Genomic DNA, 27,697 nt, shown 5'->3' with positions numbered 1-27,697 from the left:
GCGGCTGGCGCGCGTGCCCGCGCTTCCCTGGCCGGCGCGCGCAGGGCCGGGCGAGCGGCGCTCCCGGGAAGGGCCGGTGGTTCCCGCCCCGCGCCCCGGCAGCGGCTGCCCGAGGGGAGCGGCGCCGGGTGGTGCCCCCGCCGGGGCTCAAGCCGTCGGGAAGGCCCGAGGTGCGGGGCGCGGGCAGGAGCGGGCGGCTGGCGCCCTGGTCCCTGCGGCGTGGCGGGCCGCCAGCCCGCGGGGCGAGCGAGGCCAAGGTCGGGGCCGGCTGTGTCTGAAGAGGCTCCCTGAAGCGTGCTGGTCCCACGGCGTGTAGGTGGTATCTTCTTTATTATTGCTGTTCTTTCTTGGAATGTGTAATAAAGCGCTGGTCTGGCCTGTCTGCCTTTTGGACTTGGAGCGGTAGATGCCATACTGAAGGATGAGAGGAAAAGAGGAATTTTGGGAACCGTTTAAGCAATGTATGAAGAGGACGCGCTATTTTAAAGAGGCAAGGTTACAGAGGACAGCTTGCCACGCTGGCCAGTGCCTGTGTGCGTTGTCTTGTTTCACACAAACGGTAGTTGCTAGGTATGTGTTAGCCTCCATTTAATCACTTACTGACATCTGTGTAAATTGCGGGGTGCCGGAGGTGTCACACAGCTTCGCGTCTCACAGCTGAGGAGTTACGCCTGGAAACTGAGCACTGAAAATACGAGTCTCAGAGTGATAGGATACCCTACTCCTAGTTCAGGTGACTACTGTGCTTTTCAATAAACCTGTGGGAAAGGTTCTGTTTAGAATTATGGCTGAGAATTATGTGCCTCGATCTCCATAACCATTGACTGGTGCAGAATATGCCTCATTGGTATGACAGGGGGATCAGCGCAATTCCAGTTATTAATAACAGACTCAGTTTGAAAAGCTAGAACCAGTCTTCTCTTTTTCTGACTAGGAAGATGTTGCCAGTGTAAAAAGAAAAAAAAAATACATTAAAAAATGCTTGTGTTCTGAATAGTGACAAAGTTGCAGTTTGTGGCTTCTCAGCAGCAGGCAGTGCAGGCATGTTTTTAGACTATTAGGTAATGTGCTTAGGACAAAGCAGGTAACTCTGGGGGATATTTATAAGTGGTTATAACTGCATTTGGTTAAAGTTTTAATCCAGCCATTGGGTGCTTAGGATATGTCTTACTAGCTTAGTCATCTAAGGTTTTCTCCTGTTTGGTCTCAGAGGATTAAAGTAATTGACAGGACTTCAGCTACCTAGGCCAGAACATTCCAAGAAGAATTTTAGGCCTTGTTTAAAGTGATTAGCTATTGCAGGTAGTATTTGGGGATTGTAATTTTAGATTGAACTGCCTGAAAGATCTTTTTTTTAATTATTTTTTATTTTAGGTGTCTACATTGGGGAAGAGAAATTGGGTTCCCAGCTGTGTCAAACACAGCTGCTCTCATGCACACTTCAGTACTGCATCTGTAATGAAAAGATGGATCTGGGATCACATTCCACTCTAAACCGTAAGTAGTTGCCAATCATTACATTAAGATAATACAGAACATCTGCTAAGTCAAAAGAATCCACATTTATGACCAAAGGTGAAGAGTTGTGTGGTTCAGTAATGACACCTAGAAGCATTTAATTCCTCATAGTTGTATACACGAAAGAAATATATTTGCTTTCTGGAAACACTGGCATATTAAAAAGTGATGCCAGGATTTAACGATGGGTTTCTTAAAACCTCAGGATCCTGAGACCAGTGACTACGAATCTTAACTTCCTTTTTCACATTAGTGTAAGCTTTTCATCCTCCTCCTAGTAATGTGAAGTCTACAGATGTGACTAGAGATTAAAACATAGGCTGGAGCTAAAATGACACAAGAACACTGAGTATTTTTAATGTAGATATTTTACCAGCTAATTTGTGCTCTTTAAAAGTCTGGCCATGTCGCGTAAATTTAGTTTTGCAATTGTTTGCCCAAGGGAAGTCTGATTTTTTTTATTTTTTTTTTAGGATTCCTCAAAATCCCCTACATTTGCTCTCATTTCAGTTGCAGAGCATAGATTTGTTTGTTCACCAGTCTTCACTTTCAGGAACGGTTGCCTAGGAACAGGTTTCCCATGAGCCTAATTAATTTTAACTATGTCACCTTTACCGTCTGGCCAACTCTTTATCTCTCACCAAAACTCAGCTTGATTCATGCCTTGGGGAAGCAACAAATGTTTTACACGCTACCCCTCTCCATTAACAATTAAAAATGGTAAAATGTAATAATAAACCAAACAGGAACATAACTCCTAAAGGCACCATTTTACAATACAATCAGGTATTTTTTTTATACACAAGGCAGTGCCATTAAGATTTTTTAATGTTTCCTACACACTTGTGTACTTTGTGCTCATGAGTGATGGGCTGAGTTTGACTCAACACCACACCAGCCTTCGACGTGGGCTGTGTCAGGAGCAGGTGACGAGGCTGGCACAGGCTTGGGGGGACAACTCGCTGGCATCCCCAGCAGCATCAGCTGAGGTGTGCTCTGGGTGCCCCTCGGTTCAGTCACCTTCCTCATCAGGAAAGCAGAACGGTGCTATGGAGTTGGCAAAGCAAGGAGAGCAAGGCTCTGGGCTGCAGTTTTAACAAAAATAGGTGAATTAAGTTTGTGAGTGGGACGTAGGACTTGAATCAGATGCAATTAATGCAATATTAGTAAAAATGCATTACATGGGCAGTTAACAAGCCCAACTGTTAACCCAGCACGGCCAAGTCCACCACTAAACCACATCCCTGAGCACCACATTTACAGATCTTTTAAGTGAATACAGGGATGGTGACTCAACCGCTTCCCAGGGCAGCCCATTTCAATGCTTGACAACCCTTTTAGTGAAGAAATTTTTCCTAATACCCTACCTAAACCTCCCCTGACACAACGTGAGGCCATTTCCTCTTGTTCTATCGCTTGTTGCTGTTGGCAGTGTTGCCACACTGTTGGCAAGTTTTAGCTGTGGGTTAAAAAAGAAAAAAAAAAAAATCGAAAGAGTATTTGTTGTCATGCATAGATCAGACATAAAAATACGTTATTCTGAACAAACACAGTTGTATTAGACAGCCCTAAAAGTAGAGCAATGTTGTCAGGTTGGAGGCTTAACTTTTTTGGCTCAGATTGAGGAGTTCAGCCTGCAGCTTTGCTACACAAGCCCTGTTCTTGTTGAAAATGGCTGTATTAAGCTGAGGGCGGTGGGGTGCTGCAGGTCTCCTCCGAAGCCCTGTTGTGGTCACCTGACGCCATTTGTTCCTGCGGGGAAGCAATCTCAAGAGCGTTGTTACTGTGGAACAGGCCGTTCCCGAGCTTCGGGGTCTTTTCGAGGAAGGCGTGGTGCGGCTGTGTCCCGCCGCCCCGGGGACGGGCTGCTGACACAGACCAGCCCCGCGCTGGGAGCCGAGCCCGCGGTGGGGCGTCGCGGGGGGGGGGGGGGGGGAGGTGTTGGCTCCGCGGTGCCGAGGCCGTGAGGCCGGCGACGGGGCCCGCAGCGAGGGCGAGAGGCTGGGCCGGGCGGGCCCGGCCGGCCCCGCTCCCCGGCTCCCCCCGCCGCCGCCGGGCCCGGCGCGCGGGTTGCTATGGCGACGGGCGCGGCCGAGCCGCCAGGGGGCGCTCCCGGGGCCGCCCCCAGCCGCGACCATCGCGGCGGAGCGCGCGGGGGTGAAACTGAAAGTGAAGCGGGCCCGGGGCGCGGCCAGGCGGGCCCCGCGGCAGCGCTGCGCCAGCCCCCCGGCCCCGGCCACCCCCCGCCCGGCCCTGCCCTGCCCTGCCCGGCCCGGCCCCGCCGCTCTCCCATGAGCGCTTGAGCCGCCCCGGCCTGACCATGTCGGACAGTTTCGACCGCGCTCCGGGCGCCGGCCGAGGCCGGGGCCGCGCTGCCCCCACCGGCGGGCGCTCGGCGGAGGGCGGCGGCGGGGCCCGCCTCGGGGGCAGCGGTTCCCGCAGCGCGGCCGAGGGGCAGCAGCAGCACCAAACGGGCGGCCTCTTCCCGCAGCAGGAGCCATTGCGGCCTCCGAAGACGGCGCCGCTGTGCACCGGAAACGCAGGTACAGGCCGCCGGGCCGCGGCCCCCTCCCCGCCCCGCCGCGGGCCCCCGCTGGCTGGAGCAGCCCCCCCAAGCCTGCCGCGCTTCTCACGTTTCCCCGCACCATCCTGCTCCCGATTTACTTGCCACTCCGACTGCCTCCCCCCTTCCCCTCCCCCGCTTTGTCGTCCTGCTGAGCCTGGAGTCGCGGGGCTTCCCCCCCCACCTCCTTCCGGCCTGGCCCCGGGAACGCGCCCTCGTTGCCGCCCCCGCAGCCGGGGGCTGAGAGGTGTCCGCAGGCCGGAGGTCAGCGCTCTGCGCATCCCGGGCACCTGCCGGGCTCTCCTGGGTGATGAGCCGCGTAGGGCCACCTGCGCCTTTTTATCAGAAGAGAGGTGATGTTTCTGGGCTGTGGTCCTGTGCCCAGGTAAACCTGTGATGTAGTGTTGCAGTCATTCGCAGCGCCTCTTTGTTTCCCCCCTTTCTGTGCCCTCTTGTCTGTCTGTGTGTTTTATCCATCCGTTAATCTGACCGCGGATGGTCTCAGCCTTCTACTTACTAAAGAACTCCTCAGCTGCAGCCTAAAGGTTTGCCAAAAAATAAACCGAACCCAGCAGTAACACAAAGCATTGTTTGTTGGTTAGCTTTTTCACGTAGGCATGTTTTCAATAAACTTTTGAGCTAATCTCTAAAAATACCTTTTCAAAATGTGGGAAAATACGGATTTAAAAACACTGTTTCATTGTATTTTTTTGACAAATGGTGCATGAAAGTGATAGCTAAGTGAGAATTAAAAATGTTGTTAAAATTTAATTATGTCCCCCGTTTGTTGTGCCACTTATTGACCTTCCAAATCTTGCACTGGTATCCAAAATACATGAAAAATCCACAAGAAGAGCAAGCATACCACAAGCAGATTTACCAGTTTCTTAGGTTAGCTCTTCCAGAAAATATTTTTTCATGGGAGAGGAGAGAGCTGCTTTTCTGTTCTTTTTCTTCCTTTTTTTTTTTTTTGGTCACCTTCACATAAACATTTAGTTAAGTTTCTGTGATGTAGAAAGATATCTAGCACTGACTAAAGTGAAAACCTTACCCATATTTAAGAAAAACTGTAAAAAATACATATTTAATGTGCACTTGAAAGTGCATTTATAGCAAAAGTATATTTTAAGTCCAAAAATTATGTATTCTGTGTGAATACATACTAGTTTAATGTTTTTTAAGAAAAGCTGTTAACAAAAAATTTTCAGAACACCTGCAACAGACAGGAATTTCAACTGGATCACAAGATAAAGCTTCAGTTCCTGATTCTGGACCAGAAATGGCTGAACCTCGGGTGGCTGTGGCTCCTGTGGTAACGTCAAAGCTGTCTGTTAAAGCACCTGAGTTTTATCCACCAGGATACAGCCAGAACTTCAATCAGAACTTCACAGTGAGTATTTCTTTTTTTAGTATATGCGAATTTACTGATATTCAACATTTACTTATAGATATATTATGTATGTATTATATAATATTACATTATCAGATATATTTGTATTTCTATCAGATAACTTAAATGATGCATTTGTTGAAGAGATTCCAAAAATTCTGATTATATCCTCCAGAGTCACAGTCAGAATGTCAAGTGATAATTGTTGAATATTACGGTGTACGTGAGAGCCTTTAACGTGACACGTTGTACTAAAGCTTGCTGCAGATAACCACACTCCTTCCTGATCACACCAAGCATTGATTACATCCAACATCAGAATAAGCTTCTTGGTGACTACACTTCTGTTGTAGTTAAATCTACACTGCAATTTTAAGTAAAGGCTTAGCTGCACTTTTATGCACATTTCACAGATTTTTGAAGCAAGTGTGGGAGAAACCTTGAAGTTTTTTAGGAGGCTTTACGTTTCCAAAATTTACTGTGCCATGGGTATGAATGACTATGAGTCCTAACTCAGTGTGCCATCATGTGTCTTTTAATTCCTTCAGTGGTACTGTATCACTAAAGGGCAAAAAAAGTAGGGTTAGGCTCATTCCTGACCCGCACACCTAATACACAATGTATTTGCAGCCAGACTAAGGGTGATCTCAGATCAATATGATAGGTGCATCATGTGATAAAAGTTGGTGAATTTTATTTTCTACTCAATTGTCTTCCATGTTACTGCTTCAGTAAATCTACTCCAGGGAAGAGCTGTGTGAACTCTTTGTTAGTGCAAGCAGCCAAACTCTAGTACTGTACATTAACAGGTAGAAACAATTACTTCTACAATACAATCAAGTGATTAAAAAAGAATTATACTGAAACAAATAGACTTTTAATAACTTCTAAAAAAATACTTTCTCTGAATTCTAAATATGGGGATTTGATGGTTCCTCATCAGTAAAATTGATGTTACCAGCTTTGCCAGCTTAATGAATAGTATTACTGTCCTCAATAAAGCAAGCTTATAGACAGAATACAACTGTTAACAAAATCAGAACACAAACATGCTTCAGTGAATAGATAATCTAGGTGAAAAGTCACTACTTTGCCCCCATACATGATACAAGTTTTCTGTAAATAAAGGATTTCAGTTTCAAGACCAAAAAAAAGCCGCCATTTGGAATAGCATACATCATGCATACTTAAAATTACAAAGCTTTGCAGCCAGCAGCGTTGCTTTTCAGCTATTTTGCAAAAACACACAAGCATGTGGGAGTTCCTGGTTGCTATGTTGTAGGAATATGCTACGAAATAAGTGATTCATCTGTTAATAAAAATACCTCTTAGAAAGCTAGCAAAACCTCAGGCATTCTGAAGTATCAGACTTCAGTCCCTCACTGTTAAAAAGTTGAGTTTTCTGTTTTTGTTTTTACTTTAATGGTGGAAATAATTTCATAAAATTGCAATAAAAATGAGAAATTTAGCGCACTCTACAATAGCACAGGTGATTTGACCATGATTTTTAAAACTTGAATCAAAACAAAGTGTTTAAAACTTCTGTTTTGCACACTTAACATTAATACTTTTTAGCTTTCATTTAGGATGTTCCCTGAAATTTCAAGATCAGAAAACTTGTGATTTTTCATATAAAATACACAGTGGTTTTGCTATTAAGCATTAATTGTTTTAGAAATAAGTGTTGATTTATTGTTTGGTTGTACATTATTGTGGTGTAAATTCTTGTAATTACATTATTGTAATTACTATGTGTGTCCATATATAACATTCGATTATTAGATTAATCTGTTAATCTCCAGCTCTGATATTCAAAACTATCAGTTACCCATGAAGATAGTTTAAGGGGCACAGCACACAAGGCATACTGGTTGATTTTCTTGGCTTTGAATAATGAATCAATAATGAATGTGTAAACTTACAGCCTCCTGTTGGCCAAATGGTGTTTAAAAATAATCAAGGGATCTGCTTTGTTTTCCCTTAGTTGACTCGGTACATGGTGTTGTCTTCTCATTAAATCTTAAAATCTGCCAATGAGAAACAGAAGTGGTTTATGAGCAGAAGTTATGGGGTTCAATTTCATAAGCTTTTAGAATATTAAATATTTAATAATTTACCAATATACAATATTATTGTAATATTTGAATTACTCATTTTTCTCTCCCATTTCATACATTCCCTGTCATAGTTACTAAAACCTAGGCTGACTTTGGAGTTCCATATGTAGTACAGGTAGATGAACGTGGTACAGGGTTTAGCCTCTTAATTCCAAAATGGGAAGAGGAGCATAAATACTGGGACACCTCTATACCAATAGTACTGGGGCCTCTTCCAAAACAAGGACATTATCCTCCAAGACTGAATTCTTACCAGGTGAATATGAGAGGAAGAAAATTCCCTCTCCTGAGTAAGGATCTCCTAGCAGCTTCATGGCTGTCAGAAAAAGAAGCTGATTTTAGCTGCAGCTGCAGCAACTGCATTCCCTGCAATGTGGCTGGAGAATTTTCAAACAGGTTTTTTGGAGAGATGCTAGTTCAGCTGTATGTGATTAAGCTCCAGTTGTTGCACAATAATGTCATGGTTCTGTGGAACAAAATAGTTTAATAGTTTAACTTCTTTGTACAGAACTTTTACTGAGCTATTTAAAGTTGCCTACTAAAAGTTGATGTCCTTTGGAGAAACAGAATATTTAGCAAGTTACACAGAGGCCTCTTAGCATTCGTTCTTTCGCTTTATACACTCCAAACCATTAGAACTGTAGAACACTTCAGGTTGGAAGTTTGTCTGCTCCAATCCCCAGCTCAAACCAAAACCAACTTGAATCATGTTGTTGAAGGCTTAATCCTTACGAGTAGTAACAACTTGTCACCATTTCTGTAACCTATGTTTTTTTCCTATTTCTGATAGGCAACATTAAGTAACTTTGTCTTCAGTGTTATCGCTGGGTAAATGTTCTTAATTAAACCTCATAGCAAATCTTTCTAGTTTTTCTTTTACTAAATTGATGTGTCCTCTGTTACCTTAAGTTCTATACCTTTATGATAAAAGGTCTTTGAAAAATTTTGGAAATTGTGCCTTTTTTTCCCCACACACAGGTTATGAAATTAATGTCAGTGCTTGTTTTTAGCAATGCATATCAGTCTTTCTCCACAGTTCATACCCAGATAAAAATCTTTCACAGATCAATGTTACTTCACAGTAGAGAAGAGACTGAATAATTTTGAAGACAGAAAGTAAACAACATCCCCTCATTAGAGAGGGTGATAGGGAGATGGGGAATATAATTAGAAGTTTTATCAGTGTATTTATGTCCACTAAATAAAGTGGGGTTTTTTCATTTTTAGCTCAGTTTTTCATTTTAGTAGATACATATTAAACCTTTTTCTTGTTAAATAGTACATCAGTTAAGAATTTTGGTATTTTGTATGTTACACTTATGTATTGAATTGCTAATTATAAGTCTTTAGCAGTCACTCTTCAGGCTTCTGCTTGGGCTTCTGATATGTCTATCAGATGCTTTTCACAGTCTTGTGTGTAGTTTGACAGAGTCGGTTGTTGGTACTGTGTTATTACAAAAGTATGCTGTGTCCTTTGCTATTATCATATATCAACATTATAATAATCCAGAACACTGTTTACTTTAGATACTGTTGCACACATTAATTTTTAAATGGACAAAATTAGCAGCCTTCTGGTTCATCAACTAGAGCGTAAATAGCTCTGGAGTTTGGTCGTTCTGTTCTTAACATAATCACAGAATCATTTTGGTTGGGAAAGACCTTTAAGATCACCAAGTCCAGCCATTAACCTAATTCTGCCAAGTCCAGTGCTTAAACCACGTCCTTGCGCATCACATCTACGCATCTTTTAAACACCTCCAGAGATGGTGACTCATTCACCTCCCTGGGCAGCCTGCTACAGTGTTTAATTAACCTTTCAGTGAAGTTTCTTCTCACATCCAGTGTAAACCTCCCCTGGCACAACTTCAGTCCATTTCCTCTTGTCCTGTTGCTTGTTACTAAGGAGAAGAGACCAACCCCCACCTTGCAACAGCCTTCTTTCAGGCAGTTGTAGAGAGCAATAAGGTCTCACCTCAGCCTCCTTTTCTCCAGGATAAACAACCCCAGTTCCTTCAGTTGCTCCTCATAAGACTTGTTGTCCAGGCTCTTCTTCAGCTTTTGTTGCCCTTCTCTGGAATCGCTCCAGCACCTCATTGTCCTTCTTATAGTGAGGGGCCCAAAACTGAACACAGCATTTGAGGTGCAGCCATACCAGTGCCGAGTACAGGGGGGCAGTCACTGTCTTAGTCCTTCTGGCCAAACTTTCTGATACAAGCCAGGATGCTGTTGGCCTCCTTGGCCACCTGGGCACACTGTTGGCTCATATTCAGCTGCTGTTGACCGACACCCTCAGGTGCCTTTCTGCTGGGCAGCTTTTCAAAAACTCTTTCTTCCCCTGAAGAGATATCTTTACTTATTACTTTCTTAGTTAATCTTGCACCAAACTTGTCCAACTGATTTCTTTTTAATCTGTATTTTGATGGGTTTTGCTGGGAAGCTCTATTCCTTATAAAAACGTGTTACCTTGTTCTTGAGATTATAGGACTACTGGAGCTTTCTGATGTGTTGAGGTTTATGCTCTCTAAAAATATTGAAGTGAACTGTTTAGTAAAGATCACTATCAAGGATGCAGAGAGCCAAGACAAAGGGCTGTATGGTTACTTTGGAGTTGGTAAATGTAGTAACATAATTTGGGGTTCCTTTTTAAATAGCTGGTATATTCTTTCACTGCTATAGGATTCTCCCTTTGACGATAGATATGATGGCTATCTGACTTTGGCAGAATATGTACAAGACTTCCTAAATCACCTTACCGAGCAACCAGGTTGTTTTGAAACTGAAATAGAGCAATTTGCTGAAGCACTGAATGGCTGGGTCACTGCAGATGAAGCTTTGCAAGAACTTGTCGAACTCGTCTATCAACAGGTATCCTATGTATTCTGTCTTATAATAAGGATATTATGCCTTTGTTAGTGTCTTACGTTAGGCACTTATGTTAGTGTATGTTATGCCTCTTGTTAGTGTCCAAGATACACATATCGGTACTGTTTGCTATGTAATTGTATCTACATGGTGTTGTGATGGTTGGAAATTTTCTTTTTACACTGAAACACATAGGGACAGATTTTCCTCCATAAATTGACATGGTAGCTCAAATGTGGGATACCAGCATGGTTGATAAATTTCCCCGATTTACTCAGTTTCTTTGTTGAGTATTTGGATCTCCTGGTTCACATACTAGAGTTCAAATTACAGCACGTTAATTAAAGGAGTTACATTTTAATTCCTGTATTTACGTAGCAGAGGCTGAAGAAACTCAAAGCAATGTTAGAGTTGTACATTTTTATTCTGTGTTGCAAAAAAAAAAGTAGGTAACTTTTGATTCCTTTGTATTTTAAAATAATAATTTTATTCCTACTGTACAAATCAACCTTTGGGAAATTTTCCTTTACTGACAGACTATGTTCTTGATTTGTAATATACCTATTTCAGAACAGCCTAGTTGGAAGAAAGGAGAGCTCATTTGCTGGTAAATAGGTCCTGTCCCATTGATGGCAGTGGAAATGAGGACAGAGACCTTGGGCTGAACTCTGTACTAATTGGGAAAGCCATTAGAAAGAACAGCCTAAATACGTGTTGCTTAGCAAATGAGCTGCTGTTTCTGCTTTTTGGGCTTGTTACAGAGAATGAAGTCACACTTGCACTTGCTATTTATTACACTGGGTGTCTCACTTTCCTGGTTGGATGCTTTCAAATTCTACCTTGAAGAATGCAAACTTTTATAATCTTCTTAAGTGCAGATATTCACAGAGTCATTTTACTGCAACATAATCTGGGGTATGTAGAAGATGCATGACTGGTTCATCATGGTACAGAAACGTAGAGACTGGAGTTTCTTACCATACAGAATTGCTCCAGGTTTAAATTATGCACATTTAATTCAGAACAGTCTAGTTAGATGTTAAGATTATCTATGCTGTTTTTGACAGCATCATTTTCCCATCCTTTATTCAAACACCTAGAAGATAGTTTTAAAAAGATTAACATATTCCATAGAACTTTACTGGAAGAAAAAAAGAGGAAATTACCCCTTTTTAAACTTTATATATGTTAAATACATGGACTCTAATTTAATGATTTTAATGTTGCCTCCCCCTATTTAAAAATAAGTCCAGTGTTAGGGTGGGCTGTACCTTGCTTAACTGAGAAGCACTGAGTCATACCAGTCTGAAATGATGTGAAAAATAAAACTTAACATAAAAAAAGCTGTGCTGATCTCCAGAAGCACTCAATTTGAGTTTTGTTTTATGTCAGCATAGGATGGTGTTCAAGTGTACCATCACTTGTGCCTGCTATTCTGTCTTGAGCAGAGGCTCAAGTATTTGTGTTTCCTGGCTTATCACAAAACAATTAAAATTGCTGAAATGCATCTGCTTCAGTGATGTTAATTTAGCCCAACTGAGCAGATTTACTAGCAGATGTTAAATGAAGAAAAAAGACTAAAATAAAGGAAACCCAAGTCCAGTTCAGTCCTCCCTTCATCTCTGTGTCAGATAACTTAGCCTGTCTCTAAGTGATAATTATATACTTCCCCTTGTGCTTCCTGATCCATTTGTATCTCTGGACAGAGTAAAGTGCCAGTTTTCTTGTTTTCCAGAAGGTGAACACTGACTTCGTAGTTTAAGAATCTTGACTATTGTATAGTTAGATAGTTGCTGTTAGAATAACTAAAATTTCTCAAGGTGTGTATTGTTAGATTAGCCTTCCTGTTTAGGTTGTGACTTTTTTGAGTTGGAGATAAACTGGGATTACCAGCAGCAGTAATTTTAGGGAAGATGATACAGCACTGTAAAGATTGGTTGTTACGATGATGTAAGGTGTTGGGGTTTGGGGTTTTTTTCTCTCTGTTTGCTATGCCAAGTCATAATACCTAAAATTTAGTTGCTTCAGTGTTTGATGCAACCACAAATACAGACCAAGTAGTTAGAAAAATAATGACTAAAAAATAGAGGTGACTTTTGAAGAATTTGTGTGTCTGTCTTTGGCTTTTGTTTGTTTTGTTTTGGGCTTTTTAGGAAAGAGAAGTGCAATTTAAGTGATGTATTCTGCCTTGTAAAAAAGAGGAGTACCTCTTCTAGTCCAAACAGCTGATAAGAGCAAGCACCAAAAAGCTTGTTAACTGTTTCACATGCCTGTTACTGGAAACTCTATTCTGTTTGTCTTAATTACTTAAACTTATTCTATCTTCCAAACACTTCAATTTTTTCCAGTGACTTTATACACATAGTTCAGTTAAATTGAGTGCATACTTATGACTGCTTGTAGAAGGTAATTAGAATGACATGCAAAAAGCAAGGTGCTTTTTCAGACATGTTAGAACTAGAAGCATGCAAGCACATCTATAGTGCTGCTAGATGATTAAGATTTAAAAAGAATGTGCAAAGATGATAAAGCCATAGGGTTGTTTAATGAATTCTTTGTATCCCTGTTTAATTTTTGGTAGAGGTGTTGGGGGTATTTACACCAGAACCTCTTCTCACTGAAGCTGTATCTGAAAAATAATCTTAAATTCTGTGTTTTTAGAAGAGGGTTCAAAAGAGGGTAATAGTAATAAATTGCCAAAATAAGGGGATGTTGTGTTACAGTCTGTGAGAGTTTGAATGTAGACGCTTTTGAATTCCCAATTACTTTTTTCCCACCTCTGAAATCCTGAAGTATCAGATTTAAAGCAAAATATTTTTCAAATTGTTTATAATGTATGCTTTGGAATTTCATTGTTGCCATATGTTTTTACATTATAAAAGTGTAAATATTCAACAGTAACAGGAGTTGTTTCAGAAAAAATGGCCTGTCAAGAACTATTAGCTGTAATGATACAGTTGTGACCTCTGAATCAGGAGTTTGCTATTGTGCAGATTGCTGGAGCATGTACAGGACAAAGTATTTGTCTTTACTTGCCATGTTCTTGTACTTTTTCCCTTTGCATTCACTGTTGCCAAAAATAGATTCTGGGATAAATAACTCCTAGACTGAATGAAAGCGATGTCTTTTACTATTTTGTTTTAATGTACTCATTGCTCCTTCAAAAAGTGTATTAATGTCCACTATTGATTTTTTGAATAAACAGTTTGTAAGTGACTGGTTTGCAAGACACACTTTGATGTAGGTCACAATGGAGAAGTAGAGCTGAGGGCACATGGCATAATTGTGTTTGTTTTCTTAAAACCACAAAATCACAATATAATGAGCTTTATGAGTGCTGAAATGCATACAGCAAACTGTTGATAAGATACAAAAATTAACATTAAATAGTAATACTTAATTTTAAGTAATGCTTAATTTGTCTAATCAACTATTGTTAAACAGTTTTTGAAGAGCTTTTAAAGGTATTTTGTGATAGTCTGATCATGAATTTTACGAGTAATATATTCTTCCACTTCTATTTTGGAAGGCCACATCTGTCCCAAATTTTTCCTACATGGGAGCACGACTGTGTAACTACCTATCTCACCATCTAACCATTAGTCCACAAAGTGGGAACTTCCGGCAGTTGTTACTTCAAAGGTGAGTATCAGCACATCATTTTAAGCCTGTCACTTTCTCAGGTTACATGTCTTCCTATTTTGTATGTAACTCTTAATGTTGCATGCAAATAGTTATATATTTAAAATAAAAGTTTAAATTGAGGATTATAAAGGTATAGGTACATACTGGATATCAAATACCTGTATTTTTAAATAGGAAGATAGATTCCATCAGACTTCTGTAGGCTCTTTTGAACAGACTTACCTATAAATTATCCCAGATTACAGGGTAAATTTGAAAGTTAGTCAATTAAAAACATACTGTCCTTGTCCTTTGACTCTTGCCAGGACTTATTTCATTGTAGTTTTTTTCTTTAATTAGTTTTCCAGCTGCAGTTGCTGTGTAAGGTTTATTTATTGGTTGGCTAAATGATTTTATATTTATGAAGTAGATGCATAAAATCCAGAAAGATACATTTCTTCAAGTTTCAGTTACTACAGAATTCTGGGAGCTTACAGTTTAAAAATAATTAGACTTTGTAGTTTACAAAAATAATGCATTCTCTAAATGCATATATTTCCTTTTAAATCTTACTGCATGACATTTGAAGTAGTACTTCATGTCACAGTTTAGATAGTTGTTCTATCACCTGACCCCACCCAAGAAGGGGGATGAGGGAGACCCCTGAGCTGAAATGCAAATGGATTTAGTAGCATAACAATAATGAGCTAATGCTAACCCCAGTACTAATACAAGATACAAAGTTATACTCAGCTCCAGACAGCAGTGACGAGCTGTGCACTTCCAGCAGTGCAGGCTGAAGCCGAGGCTGCCATCACAGCAGCTCCAGCTAGAAGGCGACGGTCACAGCAGGCAGAGGAGGAGGCCTCAGGTGTGGGATGGCAGGCGAGACAGACAGAACCCTCTTGGGAAAGCAGCCTTGGCACAGGAGTAAATAGCCCCGCAAACGTCCTGATAAGTAGTGAGGGTGATGTTTATGGTGTGGAGTACTTGGGTTGGCCACCTCAGGTCAGCTGCCTGGGCTGCACCCCTCCTAGCCCACTGCACCTGCGTGGTTCAGTACTACCCCTGACCTTGGTCACTGCGGAAACCTGCAAACCAGAGCTTGGTATAAATGAAAACAACACATCCTATCTCTTTTGTTCTCACAGAATTGGACTCTGCAGTCTCAAAACTGCAGTTTCTCTGAACAGAAAAATTATTTTATAATTCTGTCCCAGCAAAACCAGGACACTTTAAAACCTCAGAATTCTTCAGAAATTGGCCTTTTTTACTTTAGGACTTCCAGCTTTCTAAGCTTCAGGCTTTCTTATTTAAAAATTTTCATGTAGTCCACCTATGTTTAGGAGCAAAAGCATGTATATTCTGATGATCTTTTATTGTGAGTGGAACCTTATGGAGAAACTGAAAACATTTCTTTTTTCCCTTGAACCAAAGCAGATGAGTCTTGTTTGCACTCAAAATTACCACTTTTATCTTCTGTTTTGTCAACTGTTTGTTACTTGAATGTGAAGGAAATCCCTGCTGATGTTGGATTATCGGATTCCTGGTTTTTAAAGCTAACTCAATAGGTAACATTCATTTTAGCCCCCTGCGTTTAAAGTTGCTTATGTTTTTATTGCAAATATGCATGAAATTGGGAGGGTAGAGGGTGAATAAACAACCTAAAAATATAGTCACAGCAGGCTCCTCTTCTGTTTCTCAGCCCAAGTTTCTACCTTAAATTTTATATTTCATCTCACATTTTTCAGTTTCTCCGTTGTATCTGGATTGAGAATACATTAGAAGTTGTCTGGCTTTTCCTTCATCTCAAATATTTTTTAATTCTGTTCTTGAACTGCTGTATATTTTTTGGCAGTGATTGACCCACTTAAATTGCCATGGTTACACTGCCATGTAATTCTCTGTATTTATATCTAAGTTATAGCATCATAGAACCATGGAATGGCTTGGATTGGAAGAGACCTTAAAGATCATCTAGCTCCAACCCCCTGCCATTGGCAGGGACACCTCCCACTAGATCAGGTTGCTCAAAGCCCCATACAACCTGGGCTTAAACACTTTCAGGGAGAGGGCATCCACAGCTTCTCTGGGCAACGTGTTCCAGTGTCTCACCACCCTCACAGGATAGAATTTCTTCCTATATATGTTATCTAAATCTACATTCTCTTTCAGCTTAAAACCCTTACCCTTCCTCTTATTGCTGTACTCTCTGATAAAGAGTCCCTCCCTATCTTTCCTGTAGGCCCCCGTTAAGTACTGTATGAAAGGCCACTATAAGTCTCCCCGGAGCCTTCTCTTCTCCAGGCTGAACAGCTCCAACTCTCTCAGCCTTTCCTCATAGGAGAGTTGTTCTATGCCTCTGATCACTTTTGTGGCCCTCCTCTGGACCTTCTCAAGCAGGTCGATGTCTTTCCTGTGCTGAGGACTCCAGAGCTGGATGCAGACTTCAGGTGGGGTCTCAGCAGAGCAGAGTAGATGGGGAGAGTCACCTCCCTCAACCTGCTGGTCATGTTTTTGATGCAGCCCATGATACAGTTTGCGTTCTGGACTGTGAGCACACATTGCCAGCTCATACTCAGTTTTCCATCCCCCAGTACACCCAGGTCCTTTTGCTCGGGGCTGCTTTTGATCCACTCATCACCCCACCTGTATCCATGCTTGAAATTTCCCTTACCCATGTGCAGGTCCTTGCACTTGGCCTTATTGAACTTCATGCTGTTCATATGGGCCCATCTCTCCAGCTGTCAAGGTCCCTCTGGATGTGGCCACCCTTCACTCTAGAGTATCAGCCACACCACTCAGCTTGCTGTCATGATTTATGCTTCACTGTCTCTTAAATGGTGAGATGAAGAATTTATTGAATTAAGTGTAAAGGCTAAGACAATGTGGGCAGTTCCTTAAGGGGGGAAAACATCTTTCAGAGTGTATCTTTTTATTTCTGTGGTTTGGCTGCCTGTATTAAACTTCCATGATGGATCTTCTAATACATAAATGGTGTAAATGTCTTTTAATTTTTACATGTTGTGATTTGGTTTACTTCATTTTGCTACCTCATATATCTCAGTGCTCAAAAACATACTACTGTAGTAATATGTATTCCTCTAAAAGGACACAAATCTGTCTTTCTGAAGTCCTCTCACTTCCTTCACAAATCATACTTCCCAGCATTCAGCATTTAACAGTTCTAATGCAGTTCATGAGTTCTCAGCATTCTGTTAAATAAGTAGCATGTTATGTATGTTGGGATGTCAGCAGATGATACGGTTCTCTTTCAATGTTTACAGGTGTCGGACAGAGTATGAAAACAGAGATGAAGCCACCAAAGGAGATGAGACTACTCGAAAACAATTTCATGCCTTTGTGCTGTTCTTAGCCGAACTTTACCTGAACCTAGAGGTAAAAAGAAAGATGGACATCAGGTTGTTCCTGATTGTTTTTATTAATTTTTTGTTATGTTTAGGTAAACAGTGAAATAGAGTACAATTTGAGGTGGTTTTGTAAAGGAAAATGGGAATAAAGTAAAAGAACCGTAGAACAGTTTCAGTTTACTGTGTGTCCAAGAAACAGATAAGCAAAAAAGAACAAGATAATTAAATGAAAATTATCTAAATATTTTTAAATCTGCAAGAATTCATAGAAAGAACCAACCACAAACCACCTTTGGAATGAAGCTGTTGTTTAGGTTTTTTTTTTTGTCTGGGAAAATCCACCAGATGACTATACTTACCCAACACAGGAAATGTTAAGACCTTGGAGAAGTAGATCAGGTACAATAACCCATGTAAATCAGTGCTCAGCCACTAAGCCACTATTATGAAACCCTTGAGGAAGGTGTGGAAGTCCTCAAATTGAGCAATTAATGCAGATCTTTAAAGGTATTTCTTCTGTAAATTGAGTCCTTGTCTTATGCATGAAGCATGAAATCTTGTATTTAGGTTGGTATTTTATATCAATGACATGATAAAAAATATAGCATGTACAGAAAAGTCTATGTACACAAAAAACTACTTTTATTACACTGTGAGTTCAGTACGTTCAGTAACTGCTGTATAAATATATCTTTTTAATTGATTATTTCAATGGTTTGATTTAAGCAGACACTATGAAATTTTCTGCTGGCATGAGGAAATAAAATAATTCTCTGATTCTTCCATTTCTATTCATAAGTCAGCCTTGAAATCCGCTTTTCACTTGCTAGAATGAAAAAGGAAGATCTGCAAAGTCTTTGGGGGAGAGGGAGTCATCCAGTTCTATGTATACCATTTATTTTTAAGCCATTTTTCGGTAATGTCTTTAATACATAAAGAATGCCTTCTAAAATAAGCCACTACAGCTGTAGAAAACACAAAATGTAGTATGGGAAAGAGCATGGGGTTCTGAGAATTTGGGATTTTGTGGACCATTTGGCAGGCAAAATGATAGCTTTTCTTAGCAATTTCTTAACAAAGAAACAAAATGCTAGGCATGTGTTGTTACATATGTAAGTTAGAATTGTAAGGATATTGCTTAAAGTCTATTTCTAAAATAGCTACAGTATTTGACATGTTCTTATAACTAAATTTCAATTTATAACTAAACTCAATTTTGCTATCACCAGATCATTGCTAATCACTATGTTGAAACCGAATCATACAGCATTCAAGAGAAAATACATGACTACATTAATTAATAAAGCTTATCTTTTAAAATGTTTTTTTTTAATATATGTTTTGCAGATTAAAGGAACTAAGGGACAGGTAACAAGAGCAGAAATACTTCAAGAAGGCCTTCGAGAATTACTAAATGCACTCTTCTCCAATCCTGTGGACAGTAATTTGATATGTGCTGTGAAACTGCTGAAGGTGAGACAGTTTTCAAAGAAAAAAAATCATGGTTTTTAACCTCCTTACCTTTGGGACCACTGGGGGAAACTGCAAATGAGGAATTGTTTATAGGGTTTTATGAATTACATCATTAGCAGCCCAAGAGGTATTTTATTTTTTTTCCTTAGTACTATTATGAAATTGAGCCACGAAAAAGTAACATGCTACTCTACAAGTAAAATACAAGTGTACATAGAAAAGCAGTAGAACTGAAGCCAAGGCACAAAGGAGTCAGCAGTCCATTCAGGTCTTTTGTTGCTTCTGGTGTGGGAGAAAACTGCAACCAGCTTGAGTGAATTGTGGGATTTTGGGGATATTCTCTGTTCCGAAGGACGCTTGGCATTTAGGGTCTACCATTTTTTGTAGCAAAAGGTTCTTGATATCAGTTGTTTCACGGTGCATCTTTACTACTGTAGACATATATGTATGTATTTCTGTTTCCTGATGAAAATAAACATTTGCCCTGAAGTTTTTCTTAAAAAAATTCTTGGCCTCTGTTGAAGAAGAAACTTTTATCTTCACTGGGACCATGTTTGTTTTAGGAATTAAGGTCAAAAGCTAAACACCATTTTGGGGGGTTTTGTTTCCATTTTTTTGTGGTTGGTTGTGTTTCTCCTCATTCTTCCCCCTTCTTCCCACTCCACTATTTTTCAGACTCTTCTATCTTGTATTCCAATTCTGGCAGCTTGTTTTGGTATGCTGCTTCATAGCAAGTGTGAGGTTGTGTTCAACAAGCACATTCAATCCTGTGGTCAGTCCTTATGTTTCAAGTGCTTCCCTGAGGCAAGACCCACTGGAAGACCTTTCAGAAAGACAGATGAGGAAGCTTTCCAGTGCTGCTGTTTTTTATAATTAATCTCCAAAGAAGATGGAGGTCTTACTATTTTTGTGGATGTTCCTGGAATATTTATTTGGCTTCACAGCATCCATTCTAAAATAAAAGACAGTGATGTAAATTATTTTATGACACATTTATAAATCTAAAAGGCGTTACAGAACAGGGATTTCTTTTTTTCCTAATCCAAGTGTTTTCTGATGACTTACAATGCCTAAAAATGTTTGAGTACGTCTGTAGCTAGGCTGGGCTACTTCATGAAACCTTGGTTTCACTATTGAAGCAGTGTCTCCTGTTGTCTTTTCAGTTTAATGTAGTGTTAGATAAAGGTTTTTTCATCTAAACGTTTGCTTTCCAATATGTTTATTTTTAATTAAACCTTCTTTGTGCTATTACCTAATTACCTAGGATCAAGGTAGGACCGCAGTAGAAAGCTGGGAATACCAGACAAGTGCTAAGGTAGTTGCTTTTTATAGTAGTCATCTGCCATTCCAAGAATTTTGGATCATGGCATATTTATGCTGAGTATATCAGGAATTGCTGTTAACTTCTATGTAGCATAAACATTGGACATAGAGCTACTACACTGTCTGGAGTCTAAAATAAATTATTTACAAGGTCTACTAATCTGTTGAACAAAAAATTGAAGGCAATTGGGAGCTTCAGCCTTCATGTTCTCAAACAAATGTTATGAATTGTTACAGAATCTGTTCTGGTGACAGTTTGTTAAATTTCTGTAATCTTATTTTTAAAAAAAAAACAAACCAAAACAAAAAAACACCTTATCCCTTACCTTTAGTTGACAGGCTCAGTTTTAGAAGATGCCTGGAAAGAAAAAGGAAAGAATGATATGGAGGAAGTGATTCAGAGAATTAAAAACGTTGTGTTGGATGCAAACTGTAGCAGGTGAGAAGATAAACTTATGTGCAGTGTTTTGTCTTTATATTAAACAGAAACCCAGAAGAATCTTCAAGAATAATGCACATGTCCAAAACATTATCTTAAAAGCTTTTATTTATGAAAAGTCAGGTGATATTTGTGTCAATTACTATGTGAAAAAAGAAATACTTTTCAATTGAGGACATAACAGTATTTAATATATACAAATCATTCAAGATGTGAAGGCAAAATGGAATATGGTTTGTTGTTTCTTTTTTCTGGAAAGCATACTTTCTTGGCAGGGCTGTCCTGAAATCTGGAGAAAAAATCAGTGGTTGGCTACTGTATTCTGCTTCTCAGCTCATAATCAACAGCATGCATGAGGTTATCTGGTTCTGCTGTACTTAATCCTCAGCTTCTTGCAAACTTACTAAAACCTACAGAGGGTTCAGACACCTTATCTCTTATCATATGGAAGGAGGCTTTGTTCCTTAACTAGTGCTGTAGGTTTGGTATCTTTATAAAAAACTATTGCAATTTCTGTTTTATATGGGATCCTCACCACAGAGGAAACGGAGAGAATGAGTATCTGATAATTAACAAATAAAGCATTTAGAATTGAGGGAGCGTGGGGAATTAACTCACTTCTCTGCAGACTAGGCCACATTTTGTCCTTTCTAGAGCCTGGGCAGGGGGAGGCAGTTTAACTACTATTTGAAAGATAAAAGAAGCCAAACTTCTTGCTTACTACAAAACATGCTAACTTTTGTAGTGCTTCCCTTTATTTCAGAGATGTGAAACACATGCTTCTAAAACTAGTAGAATTGCGATCAAGTAACTGGGGTAGAGTTCATGGAACTTCTCCTACTACAGAAGCTACCCCTGAAAATGACCCAAACTATTTTATGGTAAGAATGTACACGCACTTCAGTTCCTTAATTTAATGTGAATTTCATTTGATTCAAAGACAATCATATTGCTGAAAACTACAAACATATGTCTCTCTGAATGTCTATAACATGTTGTATAACTTTCTTCTTAGAATGAGCCGACATTTTATACTTCTGATGGTGTTCCGTTCACTGCAGCAGATCCAGGTATGTCACAAGCTTAGTATACTTGTCTTCTCAATCTTCTTTAAAAATTGTCATTAATTTTATGTCCTGTTGAAGCACAAAAAAGTTGTTCTTCAGGTGTCTGAAGCTCGTGCATCTTAAAAAACAAAATCATGCCTGAATTCCTGGCTTTATGTAACACATGCCTTTATCTGTATTAAAAGGAAGGAAATGTTTTAAATGGACAATATGTATTTCATGGAATCACAGAAATGTCAGAGTTGGAAGGGACTTCTAGAGATCACCTAGTCCATCTCCTCTACTAGAGCAGGATTGCCCAGAGCACATTACTCAGGGCTGCATGCAGGCAGGCCTTGAGTATCTCCAGAGAAGGAGACTCCACAACCTCCCTGGGCAGCCTGTTCCAGTGCTCTGTCTCCCTCACTGTAATGAAGTGTTTCCTCATATTTAAATGGAAAATCCTGTGTTCCAGCTTGTGCCCATTGCCCCTCATCCTGTCACTGGGAACTGCTGAAAAGAGTCTGGCTCCATCCTCCTTGCACCCACCCCTTAGATACTTGTAGGCATTGATAAGGTCTTCCCGCAGCCTTCTCTGCTCCAGGCTAAAGAGTCTCAGCTCTCTCAACCTTTCCTCATGAGGGAGATGCTCCAATCCCCAAGTTGTCTTTGTTGTCCTCTGCTGGACTCTCTCCAGTAGCTTCCTGTCTCTCTTGAACTGGGGCGCCCAGAACTGGATGGAGTATTCCAGGTGTGGCCTCACTAGGGCGGAGTAGAGGGGGAGAATGACCTCTCAACCTACTGGCCACACTGTTCCTTATGCACCCCAGGATTCCACTGGCCCTCTTGGCAGCAAGGGCACATTGCTGGCTCATGGATAATTTACTCTCTACCAGGACTCCCAGGTCCTTCTCCTCAGAATTGCTTTCCAGCAAATCCCTCCCTAACCTCAGTTCATACTGTTCAGAAGAATTTGTGCTGTAGTCCTCAGCCAGTTAATCTCTCCAGGAGGTCAGAAAATCTTCACGTTTTATTTTTTTAGTCCATTGTTAGTATAGCAAAAGGGTGTGTTTCTTCCTTGGTTTCTTTTGCTTTCTAAATTCTGAGCACAGTGTGTCATGACATCATTTGAGGTAAAGACATCTGTGACTACCTTTGCTGTTCTCTGGGAAGACAGGTATCATTATTAGAGCAACTGATGTCCTGACAAAATAGTGTAGCAGGATTTTTTTCTGTACTTTCTTTCATGTCATTGATTGTTTCATTAAATGGGCTATTTTCAAACTGTAGATGTTATGTTAATTTAGAATACTAGTCTTATATATTACTCCATCTCATTTTTGTCAGATTACCAAGAAAAATACCAAGAGCTTCTTGAAAGAGAAGATTTGTTTCCAGATTATGAAGAAAATGGAACAGATTTACCAGGAGCTGGAGATCCGTATGTTTTCTTTTTGTCTGATAGCTTTTTTTAATACTAGGTATTTTTACTGCAGACTTATGAATCCAATCTTGACAAAATGAAACTAGATGATATCAATATTACTTAGCTCTACAGTGGAAGAGTTGAATTTATTGAGGTGTAAGTTGGTTTGTTACCACACAGGTTTGAAACAAATTTTATGTTTACAGAAATGAGTAAGGTAAATAAATTTCCAATATTTATGCACATATGCAAACATACTGTCTTCTGCATTTAGAAAAAAATATAATGCAAGCAAAACAAAGGACCAGACCTTCAAGTGCTGGTGGTGAGGCAACCTGAATTAATTTGGCTAATGTGCATACAGTTCCCAACTAGAGATGACTACGAAATTTTCAGCCATGCTGAGAGAGAAGGTCACTAAATTCCTCTCCTCGGGGTAAGCAGTATTCCCTCAATTAAATGGCTGTTCAGTATTCCTGCAGAACAAGAAAAGCAACCTAATGACAAAGGTGGAAGCAAGAAATAGGAATGTAGTCTGCCACTGGTTTATAAGCATTTAATAGGAAACCAGTTAAAGAAATACAGTCTAAAATAAATTGCTCTGAGCTTACTCAGCTGGTTGATGGTGGGCTTTCAGATCATTATTGGATAGCTAGAAGCATTTCCAGTGTTGTCTTTACATGTGATGAGGGAGCTGGTCTGGATTCGTATTTTTGTTCGTAAATTAGAAAACTTTCAGTGGTGCCTAGCTGAGGGGAGTGGCAAGGACTTTGGAATATAATTACTGTTGTCATCAGGAATCAACAAGCTCATTCTGAGGGGAAAAAAATACCCATGTGAACCTCTGCTTTAACCACAAATTAAATGCAAAGTGGAGACAGCAGTTAAAAAACACAGCAAGCCTGAAGAGTGACATGGAAGACCGAATTAAACTTCATGCAAAGCTGACTGTGGAACCTTCTTTGTCGAAGGCTTAAGAAAAGCCTGAATAGAAATGGTCCAATGTATCCTGATCCTCTGTCAGCTATTTCTCATGACTGCCATCAGGGAAAAGGGGTTTTACATTGAGTACCTTCTCAAATCTACACTTCTGTAAGAAAGGAGGAACAAATAAAATAAAAATGTAGGCGGCTTCTTCTGTGCACAATACTGAGGAAAAAATACTTGCCTTATACTATTCTGTGTCACTTACTGTGATTTTGTGTGAAACATAGCATTTATGGCTTCTGTGCAGACAAGGCATCCTGATTCCCTTGATGGAAGCTAAAGCACAAAAGATAATAAACGGAGCTCCTGAAATTAATGCAGTCAATGCTATTGAGAGTCAATAGCTGCTGACTGTTTGGGCTTTATTTAAGGCTGCTTAGAATTGTGTACACTATGATGTTCAAGTTATAACTCCATTGCCCTAGTTCACAGTGATGAACACTGAAGGTGGACCTAGAGAAAACATGAAACATACAAGTGATTTCTCAATAACTGTGTGGAGAGAGAAAGCTGAAGTGATTCCCATAACTTCTCAGCTTTAATTTGAAACTCTAAAGTAGTCTCCACTCTGAAATGCTTCGTATAATTTAGGTGATCCAGTCTTTTCTGTGACCTAAATAAGACAGATCTTTACTGAAAGTCTGGTTACCATATAATATAATGTAATAAAATGCAGATGAATAGGAAGGTGAGTTAAGGTTGCCTTCTTTCATGTATCAGAAAACTGGAATGCAGGTTTTCAGTATGAATATACTCATTGACTACTGTGCAACCAAGACAGGTGATGCATTATTTGAACTAGGATGTTGACCAACCAAAAATTATGCTGATATGCTAATAGTTTTTTGCTGATGGATCAGTACAGCTACATTATTAAATTTTGAAAGGCTTGAGCTGCATTATTGCATTTTCTATCATTTCAGGAACTATTTCTGTCTTTTAGACTGGACAGTGTAAGATGATCTAAAATGGTGATAAAAACTGTGGCTATTCGGCCATTTCTGTGCTGTTCCAGGTTCTGTTTATTTGTTTTCCTAGTACCCATTATTTTCTTCCTCTTGATGCCCTTTAAGAAAATGTCATAGTTAACTGCTTTTTATAAAGCTGTGGTTTATTCTCGATGTCTTCATAAATTTTTCTGATAAACTCCATGAAAATTTAACGTCTTTTGTGTGTTTGTTTTTTAGATATTTCGATGACCTTGATGATGGGATGGATCCAGAAATTGAAGAAGCATATGAAAAATTCTGTCTAGAATCAGAACATAAGAGAAAAGAGTGAGATGTTATACATTAATGTTAGTTTATTAAACCAGTTTAGGTATGGTTATAATACATGGGGATAAAAAATATTTGTACCACAATAAGGAACTTGAGTTTCTCCAAGTACTAAAGTTACACAACTTCCTTTTTGTTTAGCAGAATCTGCCAAAAATTGTAAACTTATGCCCTGTAACTTAAAATGTTGTGTATATATCATAGTTTATTTTATGTACAGGTATATGAACAATGTTTTGGCTGCAATAAAAATTATTTTAAAGTTATAATAATTGAAATTAAAATGTAATGAGGAACTGTCCCATAAGATTTCCCTTGAGGGAGAAAGGAGAAGAATAACTTGATCTGAATTTAATTGTTTGCTTGCTTGTTTTAGCATATATTGGGGATATACTTGTTGTTCTTACCATGTACAAGATACTTGGTATTTGATATTTAATTTTTTTTGCTAATGAGAGTATGAGCCAAATAAGAAAATTTTTTCTGTAGATCACAATCAAGTAGTAGTTGTGAAGGTTTTGTTTTGTGTGGATGGTTTTTTTTTGTTTATTTCCTTTTTCTTACTCTTCCAAAACCCTTACAGATGAGGTAAGGTGAGGACTTTTTTTTCCTGGAATACATACGTTATATATTGTTATGTGAAAAAGCAAGCAGTATTTTGGAAGTCAGGTGCTTTCAAGGTCCTTGGTCCAGATAAACTTATATTCAACTTTTACAAGCAAACCCATCCTTTAATTTTTTGTGTTCTTCAAGACTGTATGAATATAGTTAAATTTTAACCCATGCTTCTCAAGAGTATGTGCCGTGGTTGGTTTTGTTGTTTTGGGGTTTTTTATTTGAATGTATCTTAACGTGTCTAATTTTCTGGCAACCCTTGTAACTTTCTCCATTCTTCTAATTTTATGTTGTTTGATTTAATTTTGTAGTTGGAGTAAATTCATATATTTCATAAACGTTAACATTGTGTAGCCAACTGCTCTTTTTTGACCCCCATATAATCATGTTAGTTTTCCTAGGATACTCCATTGTTGTTGCTGCCAAACTCAGCTGTACTGTTCCCTGTTATCCATTACTGCTTAGACTGAATTGAACTCCTTACCAAAAAGGCATTAAAATATTTCCCAAAAGTTATCTACTGTAAAGAACACGTTGTAAATATGCATGTAAATAATTCTGTTAATATTTCACTTTTCTTTGGCTAGACAACTTGTGCATCTGCTAATGGAGTGAGCACTGACTGTTTTCTGGATGTTTATTTAACATACTTATTTAGGTTGGAGTTTTGGAAAATAAAAATTAACTAGCTTTGTTTCCTTTGGTACAATTTCACCACCTTGTCTCTTTGCTTTAAAAAAATATATATATTTTTTTGGTCCTAATTCTGTCTCCCCTTCACCTAACACTCCTTTTTTTTTAAGTACACAGTTGCAGAGTGTTAGCTTATAATACTCATTGGAAAAAATAAAATTTATCGAAGGGCAATATGGTCATAAAACTGTATTAGCATTTCAAAGTCTCTGGACTAAAATCCAGAAACTATAAAAGTGGTAATTCAGTTAGATAATTTTCATACACACATTCTCTAATATTGAATATCTTTCTCATACAAAACTTTTGATCCAAGTATAAGTCAAACGTCCTGCTGACTTTACAAGCAGATGTCTTGTGAGAAAACATACTCAAATCTTGGGAGTCCCATGGAACAAGCATTCATGTATGCATTACAGGAAAGTAATGGTGTCTGCAAGGGACTCTGCTTTGCATGTCTTGTTCTTTCATCTTTTGCAGTGCATCCAGATGTATAGTCAGCTTGTGGAAATGACTTGTCTTACATGCAAGTAAGACAGACGCCAAGTCATCCAAACCATGCAAAAAATGCCGGGAGTTAGGAATGGTATATATGAAACGGTTCAGATCAAGTAAACGTTGTTCTCCACCAGGAATACTGAAAAATTAGAGGAGTCTGATACAAACTGGTGATGGCGGAATGAGACGCGAGAGGGCAAAAGCCAGCAGCGGGTTTCAAACAGCCAGAGTCGCTGTGTGCTGCTTGTCTGCCTGCTTTTACCCAGCCATACTGCTGCGGGTGGTAGAGATGAGCCTTGAGGGGTTCCAAGACTCTTTACCCTGAACTTTAGCATTTATAAATGTCAAGTGCAGCAACAGAGGTTTCCAGCAGACAGACAGATAGATTAGATAGATTGATAGATTAGATAGATTGATAGATTAGATAGATAGATTAGATAGATAGATAGATTAGATAGATAGATAGATAGAT

General features: G+C 39.5%; 1 protein-coding gene across 3 annotated transcripts; it reads left to right on the top strand.

Moving 5' to 3' along the window:
• Positions 1 to 37: 37 nt before the first annotated feature.
• On the top strand, positions 38 to 26,748 carry PAIP1 (poly(A) binding protein interacting protein 1). 3 transcript variants are annotated; one of them, XM_051643075.1, is made up of 12 exons: positions 38 to 312; positions 1,375 to 1,497; positions 5,290 to 5,471; positions 10,268 to 10,456; positions 13,983 to 14,095; positions 17,365 to 17,476; positions 18,796 to 18,921; positions 20,577 to 20,683; positions 21,447 to 21,564; positions 21,699 to 21,753; positions 23,077 to 23,170; positions 25,330 to 26,748. In XM_051643075.1, the coding sequence occupies exons 2-12, from the start codon at positions 1,467 to 1,469 to the stop codon at positions 25,421 to 25,423; spliced, it is 1,221 nt and encodes a 406-aa protein (XP_051499035.1). In that variant the 5' UTR covers positions 38 to 312; positions 1,375 to 1,466; the 3' UTR covers positions 25,424 to 26,748. The 3 variants fall into 3 exon arrangements, with proteins under 3 accessions (XP_051499035.1, XP_051499036.1, XP_051499034.1); XM_051643076.1 differs by having other exon boundaries at positions 38 to 316; XM_051643074.1 differs by lacking the exons at positions 38 to 312; positions 1,375 to 1,497 and adding an exon at positions 3,682 to 4,061.
• Positions 26,749 to 27,697: the final 949 nt, after the last annotated feature.

This window comes from Apus apus, chromosome Z (genome assembly GCF_020740795.1).
Source record: "Apus apus isolate bApuApu2 chromosome Z, bApuApu2.pri.cur, whole genome shotgun sequence".
Lineage (NCBI taxonomy): Eukaryota > Metazoa > Chordata > Aves > Apodiformes > Apodidae > Apus > Apus apus.
This window is presented reverse-complemented; position numbering and strand designations above follow the sequence as displayed.

What these genes read in the sequence shown, in the direction of transcription:
- PAIP1 (XM_051643074.1), top strand. Translation starts at nt 3,839, where the DNA reads ATGTCGGACAGTTTCGACCGCGCTCCGGGCGCCGGCCGAGGCCGGGGC. An exon ending in GCTGTGCACCGGAAACGCAG is followed by an intron (nt 4,062 to 5,289) that starts GTACAGGCCGCC and finishes AAAAATTTTCAG; the next exon opens with AACACCTGCAACAGACAGGA. An exon ending in CGGCAGTTGTTACTTCAAAG is followed by an intron (nt 14,096 to 17,364) that starts GTGAGTATCAGC and finishes CAATGTTTACAG; the next exon opens with GTGTCGGACAGAGTATGAAA.